The 13,570-nt window shown below is 37.6% G+C and overlaps 1 protein-coding gene and 1 long non-coding RNA gene across 2 annotated transcripts in view; both read right to left on the minus strand.

The window, feature by feature from the left end:
* Window positions 1-2,661: 2,661 nt before the first annotated feature.
* On the minus strand, window positions 2,662-4,769 carry LOC125266049. The gene is made up of 2 exons (XR_007184407.1): window positions 3,715-4,769; window positions 2,662-2,709 (listed from the first exon to the last, which is right to left on the minus strand). It is a non-coding gene; the product is annotated as an uncharacterized LOC125266049 (long non-coding RNA).
* A 778-nt stretch (window positions 4,770-5,547) lies between these two features.
* The window catches only part of ass1 (argininosuccinate synthase 1), a 47,657-nt gene continuing 39,634 nt past the window's right edge, over window positions 5,548-13,570 (minus strand). The window contains exons 13-15 of the mRNA XM_048186725.1: window positions 10,110-10,266; window positions 6,225-6,290; window positions 5,548-6,141 (exon numbers count right to left, since the gene is read on the minus strand). Of these exons, the coding sequence (XP_048042682.1) occupies window positions 6,093-6,141; window positions 6,225-6,290; window positions 10,110-10,266 (272 nt within the window). The 3' untranslated portion in view covers window positions 5,548-6,092. The remainder of the gene's footprint in view (window positions 6,142-6,224; window positions 6,291-10,109; window positions 10,267-13,570) is intronic.

Consider the following 13,570-nt stretch of genomic DNA (forward strand, 5'->3'; position numbering starts at 1 on the left):
GGCAGGCTGCGTCCCAAATCACAAACTTATTACTATAAGTATGTTATAAAGTACTTTTCATTATCATGTGACCTACCAGCATCACAAATCGTCTCCCGTGGTCTCATGGGACAGTAAAGTGTCAATATATGCACACTTCAGAATCTCGCCGGAAGTATAGGTCACTTTTTGTGAAGTGTCCCAATCAACCTGAATTCACCCTACATAACAGTTACAGCATGAAATAATATTTAAAGATATAGCATAACTTTTAAACATAGCCTATAACATTTTTATTCCACAATTCTAACCTTTTTCTTGCATTTGCATGTTTATATCTCCCAGTTCGGACTTTATATCACAATTCTGAGGGAAAAAAAGTCAGAATTGTGGGATATAAATTCGCAATTCTGAGGAAAAAAGAAAGCATAACGAGTATATCTCACAATTCTGTTTTTCTTTCTAAGAATAGTGAGATATAAACTCGGATTTGTGAGAAAAAAAGTGAGAAACTCAAAGTTAACTTTAATTAATCGTTAATGCTGTGGCTTTGAAGAATAATAAAAGTATATAAAAGAATAATAAAAAACATACTTTTCTTCTAAAACCGGGTACGATTTTAGCAGTCTGAGACAAATCCTTAATGCCAAAATCTCACGTCTTTGATCGCTAGTTTGACATGTTCGATTAATGACCATCACATTTAAATTTGAGCAGTTTTCTTTTTTAAAGGTACAATATGTAATTTTCACCACTAGAGGTCACTTATTCAAAACAAAGCCGTAGCTTGATTACGCTTTGATTTTGCGGAATCATGGGAGTGTCTTCGTGTCTACGGCTGGTGGAAAAGAATCCGACGGGACTCATATTCATGGATGAGCTAATGTATTAATGATTTATTAAAGGTGCCCTAGAATTAAAAACTGAATTTACCTCGGCATAGTTGAATAACAAGAGTTCAGTACATGGAAATGACATACAGTGAGTCTCAAACTCCATTGTTTCCTCCTTCCTTATATAAATCTCATTTGTTTAAAAGACCTCCGAAGAACAGGCGAATCTCAACATAACATCGACTGTTACGTAACAGTCGGGATCATTAATAATGTATGACCCCAATATTTGCATATGCCAGCCCATGTTCAAGGCATTATGAAAGGCATTAGACAAGGGCAGGCATTAACATCTGGAGCAGCACAGCTGAATCATCAGACTAGGTGAGCAAGCAAGAACAATAGCGAAAAATGGCAGATGGAGCGATAATAACTGACATGATCCATGATAACAAGATATTTTTAGTGATATTTGTAAATTGTCTTTCTAAATGTTTCGTTAGCATGTTGCTAATGTACTGTTAAATGTGGTTAAAGTTACCATCGTTTCTTACTGTTTTCACGGAGACAAGAGCCGTCGTTATTTTCATTAATAAACACTTGCAGTCTGTATAATTCATAAACACAACTTCATTCTTTATAAATCTCTCCAACAGTGTGCACTCTTAAAAATAAAGGTTCCAAAAGTGATGCCATAGAAGAACCATTTTGGGTTCTACCAAAGAACCTTGAACAGTTCTTAAAAGATCCATTTGTATTTGGTGTGAAGAACAAGAACCTCTTCCACTATAAAGAACCTTTTGTACAATGGAAAGATTCCATAGATTCCAAAGGTTCTTTATGGAACCATGATGCCAATAATGAACCTTTATTTTTAAGAGTGTAGCATTAGCCGTTAGCCACGGAACACAGCCTCAAATTCATTCAGAATCAAATGTAAACAATATAACAGTATACAATACTCACATAATCCGACGCATGCATGACGAACACTTTGTAAAGATCCATTTTGAGGGTTATATTAGCTGTGTAAACTTTGTTAAGGCACTGTTCAAGGCAAGCGCGAGCTCTGTGGGCGGAGAGCACGTGAATTAAAGGACCAGCAGCATAAATCGACTCATATTTAATGATGCCCCAAAATAGGCAGTTAAAAAAATTAATAAAAAAAAATCTATGGGGTATTTTGAGCTGAAACTTCACAGACACATTCAGGGGACACCTTAGACTTATATTACATCCTTTTAAAAAACGTTCGATGGCACCTTTAACATTACTGTAGTATGAAGCAGAGTGTTGGAGCTGAACGAGGCCGCTGGAGCGACTGCTAATGAGAGACGAGCGACACGCGTCTCGAGAGCAGTGGAGCTTTTATTATGTCACAGTCGCCGCTTCTGCTTCTTCCGGTCAGGCGTATGTGGGGTAAAGCAGCGCTATTTATCATATTAGACACATTTGTGTGTTGAAAGTTGTTATAATGCTACTCTGCGTTCGCTCGGCGGCTGCTGTGAGACACTTGTTGCACACTGCAGTAAGATAGATCGATATTAGTCACGGTAAAACATGGTAAATCACGGTAAATCAAGAAAATTGAGATTTAAGCATATTAACAATTAGTTTTCTGTCGATGAATGAATCCAAACAGTTGCTCACCTGTCTAATAAAACACGTAATATATTAAAGCGTCTTTGGTGTTTCCATGGTTTCTACTAAATAAAACTGGAAAATCGAGGGTAATGATGTCATTGATAGGCGATGCACGGACACGCTCCGTATCCTGGTTAAAATTGCTGGATTTAAACATTCTTTGGGATAACTGTGAGTACTCAAGTCAACAAAATATACAACACTGTTCTAGTGGTTTTTGGATATTTTAATCCAAAAATATTACATATTGCGCCTTTAAAGGTGCAATATGTAAGACATTTGCAGTAAAATATCCAAAAATCACTAGGCCTGTGTTATATATTTTGTTCACTTAAGTACTCACATTATCCCAAATGTTTGCAACTATTTGTAAGTTGTGAGAAAATTGCAATTTTAACCAGGCTGCGGGACGTGTGAGGAGTCGCCTGTCAATGGCGTCATACCCGCGTTACCCTCGGTTTCCGGTTTATTCTGTAGAAACCATGGAAACACCAAAGACACTTTAATATTTACACGTTTTAATAGACAAGGGAACAACTGTTTTGATATATTTATAGACAGAAAACTAATTATTGTTATATAGCTCAACACGTTTAGTCTTATTGTTTAAATCTAATTTTCTTGATTTGCGAGTCTCATGCTTTACCATGCCTCAGAGAAAAACACTATTTTATGAAGTAGCTAACATAGCATAATCAGATTTTAGTAACAGTAATACAGCATTTTCTCCATCATACAATACGTTTTAAAATGAATTGCATGCCATTTATCAACACAAGCCATCCAGCATTGAATATGATACTGTAAAATCGATCTATCTTACTGCAGTGTGTAACAGTGTCTCACAGCAGCCGCCGAGCGAACGCACAGAGTAACGTTATAACATCATTTTCAACACTCTCAAATGTATCTTATATGATAAACAGAGCTGCGTTTCCTCATACTCATGACCGGAAAAGCGTAAGCGGCGCCGGCGGACTGTGTCATAATAAAAGTCCCGCTGCTCGTGAGGCGTGTGTTGATCAATCGCTCCAGCTCCTCGTTCAGCTCCACAACACTCGCTCCTGCTCTGCTTCACACTACAGTAACGTTAATAATCACATCCATGAACATGATTTCTTCCCGAGTCCAATCCCTATTCGATTCCACCGTCCATTGAGGTGAAGACCACATATCCCAAGATTCCACGCTCAAACTTGGTGTCATCAAGCTACGCCTTTGTTTTGAATAAACCTCTAGAAAATATTACATATTGCACCTTTAAATAAAGCCATGATCAAAATGAACATTGTATTTGTTTGCTAGCCACCAGTCTGAGAAGCAACAGGTCTATTGTAATCATACAGTGTGAACCCTGGCTTAAGAGTGTATATTCACACCTAGAGAAAAGTGTTCATACTACAGTACACAGTGTGTAGTATGTAAGCATGTGATTCTGAACACAGCCTGAGCGTCTAATTCAACAGCGGCTTCATCTCGGCAGAAGAAATGTCCAAATTGTAGCAGGCCCGAGTGATCTCGAGGCAATTTGTCTTCACGTATGCACGTGGTTGTAAATAAAGGGGCCGGTGTGGTAATTGGAGGAGCGGATGGAGACGCCTGCGGTGTAATTGAGCAGCCGAGGCGGGGGGTTCAGGTCCGGCTGAAAGAGCCAACGCCAGCGGGGGATCCAGATTCTGTCCCCTCGATCACAACATCCAACAGAAATGGAAAGGGATCAGAAAGCCTTAGTTTGCACCTTAAGAGAGAGAAGTGCAGGAGTATTTGTTGACGGAGAGTAAATGGCTTTGCCGAGGACAGAAACATCGTTTTAGATCAAGGATGTCACATCATGATGGTGATTTGTTCTTTCTCTGTCTGCAGGGTGTGTGGAGCTTCGGAGAAACCAGACACGTCTGAAGAACCTGGTGCTTTATTGTCTCTATCAGCATTTTTACAAAGGCTTCAAATGCAGTGAATTCAACCAGAAATAAGAATTACAGTAATATCAAATGCAGCAAACAAAATATGCTCTAAAAACATTTTGCTAACGTTCCCATTACATTGTGAAAATGTTATTTCTTAATGTTCTCTAAACTTTTTAACGGAATGTTAACAGAACATTCCATTCACACATTATGGAAACGGAATGTTCTCTGAACATTTGTAACATTTAAAACACGGAATTCAGAAAAAAGGTTCCATGAAACCAGATAACTTTGAACCAGAGGGTATGCATGTGACGTCACCGTCGACCGTTACGACTGCGGTCACGCCCACTGAGTGGCAGCATTGGTTTTCAGCCGCGAAAAACACACAAAACACATCTAAAATGGGAAAGAGCTTTGTGATTGACTGTACAAATAGCTTTGACACAAAATCAGAGGTATATATTTAAAGACTGATGAAAGTTACAGAAAAAAGAAGCAAATGGATCACTGCAATTCACAGAAACAACAGGACACCAGCAGAGAAACATGGATTATTTGCAGTTATCATTTTGTGTCAAATTGTTGGATTTTGAGGTAAAATCATACCGCATTGTATTGTTGTATATTGTGTTGACAACTCTTCAATTAAATATTTACCATCTTATATTCTGCATAATTGTGTGTTTTTCAATAAACACTGACAAAAACTATACAAGTTTTAGGGCTTGACGACATAACACTGATATAAGTGATTATTCGGATTTAAACCTACCTATATTGTAGTTATATAAAATAGTCACAGTCAGATTTGCTATATGTATTTCCCTGGCGTCGAAATCAGGCACATATAAATGTCAGGAAACACGATTCCTGGCTGCACGTCAATATCCATGGATTAGGTTTCTTTGAAAAGTTCAACTTTTAGCGTAATCATTTGTTTTACTCGCATTTTCGCAGTTTCCTCTATTAAATCCAGTCATGCAGCAGGTTCTGAAGCAGTGTTTTGAAATCGGCCATCACTATATAAGTCGTTATTTTGTTTTTTTGGCGCACCAAAAATATTCTCGTGGCTTTATAATATTAATATTGAACCACTGTACTCACATGAACTGATTTAAATATGTTTTTAGTACATTAATGGATCTTGAGAGAGGAAATGTCATTGCTCAGGCCTCACTGAGCCATCGGATTTCATCAAAAATATCTTAATTAGTGTTCTGAAGATGAACGAAGGTCTTACGGGTGTGAAACGACATGAGGGTGAGAAATTTCATTTTTGGGTGAACTAACCCTTAAGTATTTTGAGAGCACGGAGAGATCTACTTAATTACGTCATTCGCAGTGCTTCATGGGAGTGGGCGGAGCTAATGAGATCTTTTGGTGCATGTTGCTTTTTTCAACTCGCTGATGTTCTGTACAGCATCATGGGTAATGTAGTTTATTTATAACATGATTATTTTAAAAATATAAGCTGAAATAATGCGGGCTGACGGCTTCAGCAGAAGCAAATACTACCTCGTAGATCACAGTAGGTCTGTGTTTAATGGTTTATAAGTTATCTTTAAAAATCGATTTCCCTATGGAGAATGTGCATGGAGTTTCCAGATCCCGAGTAATGTAACGTTTGTTCACAACCTTGTCAGAACGTTAGCTAAAGTTCTGAGAACATTCCTTGTTTGCTGAGATTATACATGTTGAGCAGTAATCACATAATCATGTGATTGAATCAAAGTTTCTTCGGAGCGGCTCCCTGCAGACGGTTGTGTTCCCTCAGCCTAAAACACAGAAGAACATCTGTAAAACATCCTGATGAGAGACAGAAGGTCATATTCATTCAGACCAGAAGCGTCGCACTGACCTGACCGCATTGATCTTGATGAATCCAGAGGCGTCGCAGGGGTCGTAGTCGCCCTGCACATCCATACTGTTAAACACAAAGCGTTTCATCAAATTAAACCGGATCAATACAGCATGCAGCAATAATTGCTGAAAATTAAAAAACAATTTCCATAATAGTCACATCATCCTGTCACATGATCCTTCAGAAATCATTTTAATATCGTGATTTCTGATTATGATCCACGTTTACAGTAGTTTTTTATGAAGTACAGAAACAGTTGCATCATGTGGCAGCTGTTAAAACACACAAAGACGAGCACAAGACTGAATCATAAATCGTTCATTAACCGTGTTAATGAGCGCGACTCCCTCCAGGTCTCGAGCGTTCGACCGACTGACATCTGAATCGCAGCTGCTTGTATCGGTGTAATCGCCGCAGGACAACATTGTGACATTTCTTGCAGATCGATGCATCATGTGGGAGGAAACCGCTGTGTTAATAACACCGTTTGATCGTGAGATGGTCTGCGAGAGTCTGGTGAGCTGCTCACGTTATCACAGACGCGCTCAAGTCCATCTCAAAAGGTAAACAGACACCTTGTTCTGGCCAAACGTGTCCAAATGCAGAGAGCAATCCCAGCATGCATCAGTGAAACTACCCACTTAAGATGATTATAAACGTAATTTAACTCAATGCCAGGGGGCGTCAATAAAAATAGTTTCATCTGGACTATTTAACTGAATATTTGTGTATTTTTACATTTATTAGAATATTATATTTTGCTGATAGAAAAAGTAATGCTGCATGATTTGTGGGAAAATTCTAATTGCAATTATCCTGATAAAAATAATATTCCAGGGTTGCTGCGCTTGTTTGTAGGGCTGCACAATCTGACCAACATTTTTTTGATTATATATTAATACTAATATTTATTATTATTTTATTATTAAATAAAAATCACTAAAAAAAATAAAGTAAAAAACATTAAATAAAAACAAAATATGAAATATGACTATTGTATGGAAGCTTGTTTCCGCTATTAAAAAAAAGGTTATTGCGACTTTTTATCTCACAATTCTGACATTTTTCTCAGAATTTCAAGATATAAACTTGCAATTGCAAAAAAATAGTCAGAATCATAATTATCTTTTGTATTTTCTTATTCTGTAGCAGAAGCAAGTAATATTTCACTGTAAAATAAAAAAAGCAGCATTTATCGGGGTTCAAGCGCTCAAAGGGCTTTAAGCACTTGTGTAAAAAGGTATTACGTTTTAATTAGCAAGCCTGTAACCATCTCGATCATAGATGGAAAAGACCATTTACAGCCAATACAGGCAATTTACCATAGAAAACATATGGTTTTTAAAGTTTTTTTAATGGTTATTGAGGTTGAGCCAAAAACCTAGGACTAGTTTGACAAAGTTGGTTTTTGAAATAATCTCTGATATTTAACGAACAATTCGATGGGCAGCGGTGGTCCTAGAGGCAAAGTTGCTCAGAATGACGAGTTCTACCATGTGGTATGAATGTTGTGGCCAAAAATTAGAAAAATGCGAAGGCTGATTTCTTTCGAATTTCTCAAAGGCCTCTAGGGCCGTGAGTCAAACAGGCCCAGCGAGTTTCGTTACGATCGGCCTCCGTTAATCTTGTCTGATAGCACCTCAAAATTCATTGGCCGATGGCGGACATGTTTTTTGAGATGCATCAATGTCCTCATAGACAATCATGGCACCTCAGACAAAGACACTACAAGCCAATTTTCAAAGTCGATCTGACTAACGGTGAAGTAGTTATAGCCATTTTCATGTTTTTTTCCTGTTATAGCACCACCAGGTGGCCAGTCGCCTCATCCTTTTTCATGCAACCACAGAATGAGCTCTTACATAGGTGTGCCAAATTTAGTGAAAATATCTCATTCCGTTCACAAGTTATAGCCATTTTAGTAAAAGTGGCTCCGCCCACTTCAAACATTTTGGCGGCCCTTAGGGCCGTGAATCAAAATTTCAACTTTTTTTTTGATAATTACTGACAATCAGATTCCAGAGAATCTCAGTGCACTGGATTAGTTCCGATCAGGCCAAAAATCTAAGACTAGTTCGGAAAAGTAGGTTTTTCAAAAAATCCAAAACACCAGAATAAAGGGGCGGGGCCTGGTTGAGTTAGTTAGTAGTGTGTTTAAACTGCCGGTTATGGTAAGGGGTGGGACATTTCCCAAACGCCAATCACAACACACTGCTCCAGCCGACCAATCAGAGCTCATTGTAATTTTCAGATGGTGGGGCTTCATAGAGACAGGAACTAAACAGAGCGTTACTGACAGACTGGGAAGAGAGGAGCTGCAACAATGAGCAGAATAATCAACATTCAATCTAGTAGAGCACAAAAACAACATCAAGAGCTTGTAAAAGTCTCTTTACAGCACAGACTCTGCCATTTGATGATCACACTAAGCCGTATCGTGATTTCATTTGTATTTCGATGAATCATGGAGCCCTAGTTTAGAGTAAGACAAAAGAAGATCCCAAACTAAAAGCTCAGAGTCATAATGACGTTCTGTCCCCTTGAGCTAAAGCGGCCGGACGAGGAGAGGGTTCGACCTTTCAACCGTACGCTTCCACACTTAAACGGCATGAAACGCGCAACTTCCCCCAAACGGCTGAGAGGCCATTAGCGGCGCGCGGCATCTGGACCGGAGCTTTGGTCAGCGCTGAGATGAGCTGATCTGCCCTCAGGACACACAGAGGTCAAACCTGAATGATCTCACTGTGCAGAGAAGCTCATGTGACTCATGACATCATTACACAGCAATAAAACCCCTCATATTTATCAGCACACTCACTGCTCACATCAAACTTTTCTTTTGTTGTGACGCTATTTTACTACAGCAAATATTTTTTTGAAGTCCCGCTAATATTTCAATAATTTATCAACACATTCGCATGTTGACGGTTCTCTTATGATCACATGACATGCAATGTGATTTAGTTTTATTGTTTATTTTGACTTTAAAGTGAGTCAAACCTATTTTTACTTTACATTCACACTGGTGTTTTAAGAACCCTATCAAACTGAATAAAAAAATATTAATAATAATAATTATACATAATTAATTATGTATTTTTTTAATAATATAATATTTTTTAAAAATAATAATTATATACGATGTTGTAATTTACAATGTTGTAAATTACAATTGCACTTTAAAATAAAAATATAATTATCGAATATATTAATTTAAGATACAAAACTAATATTTATGTCTTAAATTCTTGATTATTAAACAATAAAAAATATAATTATTATGATTAACTATACAAATGAAGACAGAAATGAATCACTGTTGTAAATTATAATGGAACTTTAAAATAAAAATATAATTATAATTATCAAATTTATTAAATTGTTACAAAACTAATATTTATGTCATAAATTCTTGACTTTTAAATAATAAAAATTATAATTATCAAAGACAGAAATGTATCACTGTTGTAAATTACAATTGCACTTTAAAATAAAAATATAATTCTAATTATCAAATATATTCATTTAAGTTACAAAACTAATATTTATGTCTTAAATTTCAGATCCTCAAGCTTTTATTTTGGCGGAATACTGGTAAAATGCTTTATTATTATAAATTTATATTATAAATTATTATTATATTTAAATAAATTATGCTATTTCAGAGTGAATATATTTAATGATATATTTAATATTTTTAATATAATAATATATTTAATAAAATCACAGCCTTCGATTTGATAATCCCAATCAGTAAGCTATATGGCGATTATCGTGTAGCCTCATTTATGTATTTTAATATTTTTCATCTTCTCAATGAATGCAGATGTTCAAACACCCTGAGGTTTAGAGCAGAATCAACAGGAGGAAGTAATGTTTTACCTGACCAGCTCCTCGTTGTACAGTGATTTGGGCGACTCTCGGCCGAGGATGTACACCTGTCCTTTAAAGACCGACAGCTGCACGCGACCCTCCACGTTCTCCTGGGATTTATCAACACAGTGACGGACGAACTCGCACTCCGGACTGTACCAGAACCCTGAGCAGAGAGAGAAGGATAGATGTCTGTTCTTGTTTTAAGCACAAACTCACTTTTCTTTTCAGAAAACAAGACTAAATATCTTCAGTCATTTTGTTTCTCCAGTAAATGCATCTTGATTTAAGAATGTTTAGATATTTGTGCTGAAAACGAGACAAAAATACATATTTGTTTGCAGTGTTGTCAAAAACGAAAGTCCCGTTCGGGCTGTAATATATTCAGCGCACAGGTGTGTGAAGCAGCCCGTCTCTCTGTGGGACGTGGACTGAACCGGCTCTCTGCGGCTTCATTTTCTCAGTGTAAAATTCTAATGAGTTTAATCTGCGGCGAGAGTCCTGCTGCTCACACCTCTGAGGGACGTGGCCCTCGCCGGCCCTCGCGCTCCCATGCCGCTTTAATTGCAGTGCCTCTGTAATCAGCCTCTAATGGGCCAAATCCTATTATGAGAGAGGAGGAGCAGAGAGAGGCCTGCTGCTCACAACAGACAGATTAAGACACCTGAGACAGAGCAACACACACACACACAGAGAGTCAATAAGTGTATTTAACTGCAATATGCGTGTGTGTTTAAATATAAACTTACATTTATAATAAATATATAATTAAACATAAAATGATGTTTAATTATGTAAAATTATATAATTAAGTTTAATTATTAGATTTATTATATATATATACACACACACAGATAATTACATATTATAACTTAACTAAGTATAAAAAAATAAAAAGTATGAAATTAAATGAAGAATAAAAACTATAAAAACTATAACAAAAAAATCATTAAAACTTTGTAAAATATTTAATTATTTGAAAAAAATTAGATTAAATATATTTTATTATATTTTTATTACATTCATTATATTCAAACATAAGAATTAATGCAAATGTGTATATATAAACAGAGACAGGCAGATAGATAGATAGATAGATAGATAGATAGATAAACAGACAGAAAAACAGATAGAAAGACAGACAGATGGATAGACAGACAGACAGAAAGATAGACAGGAAGATAGACAAGAAGATAGACAGACAGATAGACAGAAAGATAGACAGGAAAATAGACAGGAAAATAGACAGACAGATAGACAGACAGACAGACAGACAGACAGACAAAGACAGAAAGATAGATAGATAGACAGACATAGATGGATAGATAAAGAGACAGATGGACAGATAGATAGACAGACGATAGAAAGACAGACAGACAGACAGATGGATAGACAGACAGACGGATGGACAGATAGACAGAGACAGACAAAGACAGAAAGATAGATAGATAGACAGACGGATAGATGGACAGATAGACAGAGATAGATAGATAGATAGATAGATAGATAGATAGATAGATAAATAAATGGACAGAAAGACACAGTCGGCTAGACAGACAGACAGACAGACAGACAGACGGACAGACAGACAAAGACAGAAAGATAGACAGACGGACGGATAGACAGACAGATAGACAGACAGACGGATAGACAGACAGACAGACAGACAGACAGAAAGATAGACAGACAGACAGACAGACAGACAGACAGACAGATAGACAGACAGACAGACAGACAGACAGACAGACAGATAGACAGACAGACAGACAGACGGATAGACAGACAGACAGACAGACAGATAGATAGACAGACAGACAGACAGACGGATAGACAGACAGACGGATAGACAGAAAGATAGACAGACAAATCATTGAAATCATTGGACAGATGCAACAGCCCTACAAAGTAAATTGGAATGCTATTTGGCCCTAAACAGAGAATATGAATTGGCAGGATACCTCAGTACAGTGAGTGACCCTAAACTGAGAAAAGTCCTGAGCATGTACAGACTCAGTGAACACAATCTCACCATAGAGACAAAGACAGAAAGATAGACAGACGGATAGACAGACAGACAGACAGACAGACAGATAGATAGACAGACAGACAGACGGATAGACAGACAGACAGACAGACAGACAGACAGACAGACAGACAGACAGAAAGATAGACAGACAGACAGATGGATAGACAAAGACAGAAAGATAGACAGACAGACAGACAGAAAGATAGACAGACAGACAGACAGACAGACAGACAGACAGATAGACAGACGGATAGACAGACAGACAGACAGATAGATAGACAGACAGACAGACAGACAGACAGACAGAAAGATAGACAGACAGACAGACAGACGGATAGACAGACAGACAGACAGACGGATAGACAGAAAGATAGACAGACAGATGGATAGACAGACAAATCATTGAAATCATTGGACAGATGCAACAGCCCTACAAAGTAAATTGGAATGCTATTTGGCCCTAAACAGAGAATATGAATTGGCAGGATACCTCAGTACAGTGAGTGACCCTAAACTGAGAAAAGTCCTGAGCATGTACAGACTCAGTGAACACAATCTCACCATAGAGACAAAGACAGAAAGATAGACAGACAGATGGACGGACAGACAGACAGATAGACAGACAGACAGACGGATAGACAGACAGACAGACAGACAGACAGAAAGATAGACAGACAGACAGATGGATAGACAGACAAAGACAGAAAGATAGACAGACGGATAGACAGACGGATAGACGGAAAGATAGACAGACGGATAAACAGACGATAGACAGAAAGATAGACAGACGGATAGACAGACGGATAGACAGAAAGATAGACAGACGGATAGACAGACAGACAAAGACAGAAAGATAGACGGACGGATAGACAGACAGACAGATGGATAGAAAACAGACAGAAAGATAGACAGACAAAGACAGAGTCGGATAGACAGACAGAAAGATAGACAGACAAAGACAGAGTCGGATAGACAGACGGATAGACAGACAGACGGACGGATAGACAGATGAAGACAGACAGACAAACACAGAAAGATAGACAGATGGACAGACAGACAGATAGACAGAAAGATGACAGATGGATAGATAGACAGACAGACGGACGGATAGACAGACAGAAAGATAGACAGACAAAGACAGAGTCGGATAGACAGACGGATAGACAGACAGAAAGATAGACAGACAAAGACAGAGTTGGATAGACAGACAAAGACAGTTGGATAGACAGACAGAAAGACAGACAGACAGTTAGATAGACAGTGCCTATAAAATTCAAGACTCTTTTTATTTAAACCTCCAGACACTGGTTTGTTGTGCCAACATTCAAAGTTTGTCTTGACAAACGTCTTTTCTAGTTAAAAATACACACTTTACATTTCTGAGCAGTTCATGTAACTTAAATTCAATTTAATTCTTGAACTGTAGATCAGTTGATCTGAGCTC

Source organism: Megalobrama amblycephala, linkage group LG4 (assembly GCF_018812025.1).
Source record: "Megalobrama amblycephala isolate DHTTF-2021 linkage group LG4, ASM1881202v1, whole genome shotgun sequence".
Classification (NCBI taxonomy): Eukaryota; Metazoa; Chordata; class Actinopteri; order Cypriniformes; family Xenocyprididae; genus Megalobrama; species Megalobrama amblycephala.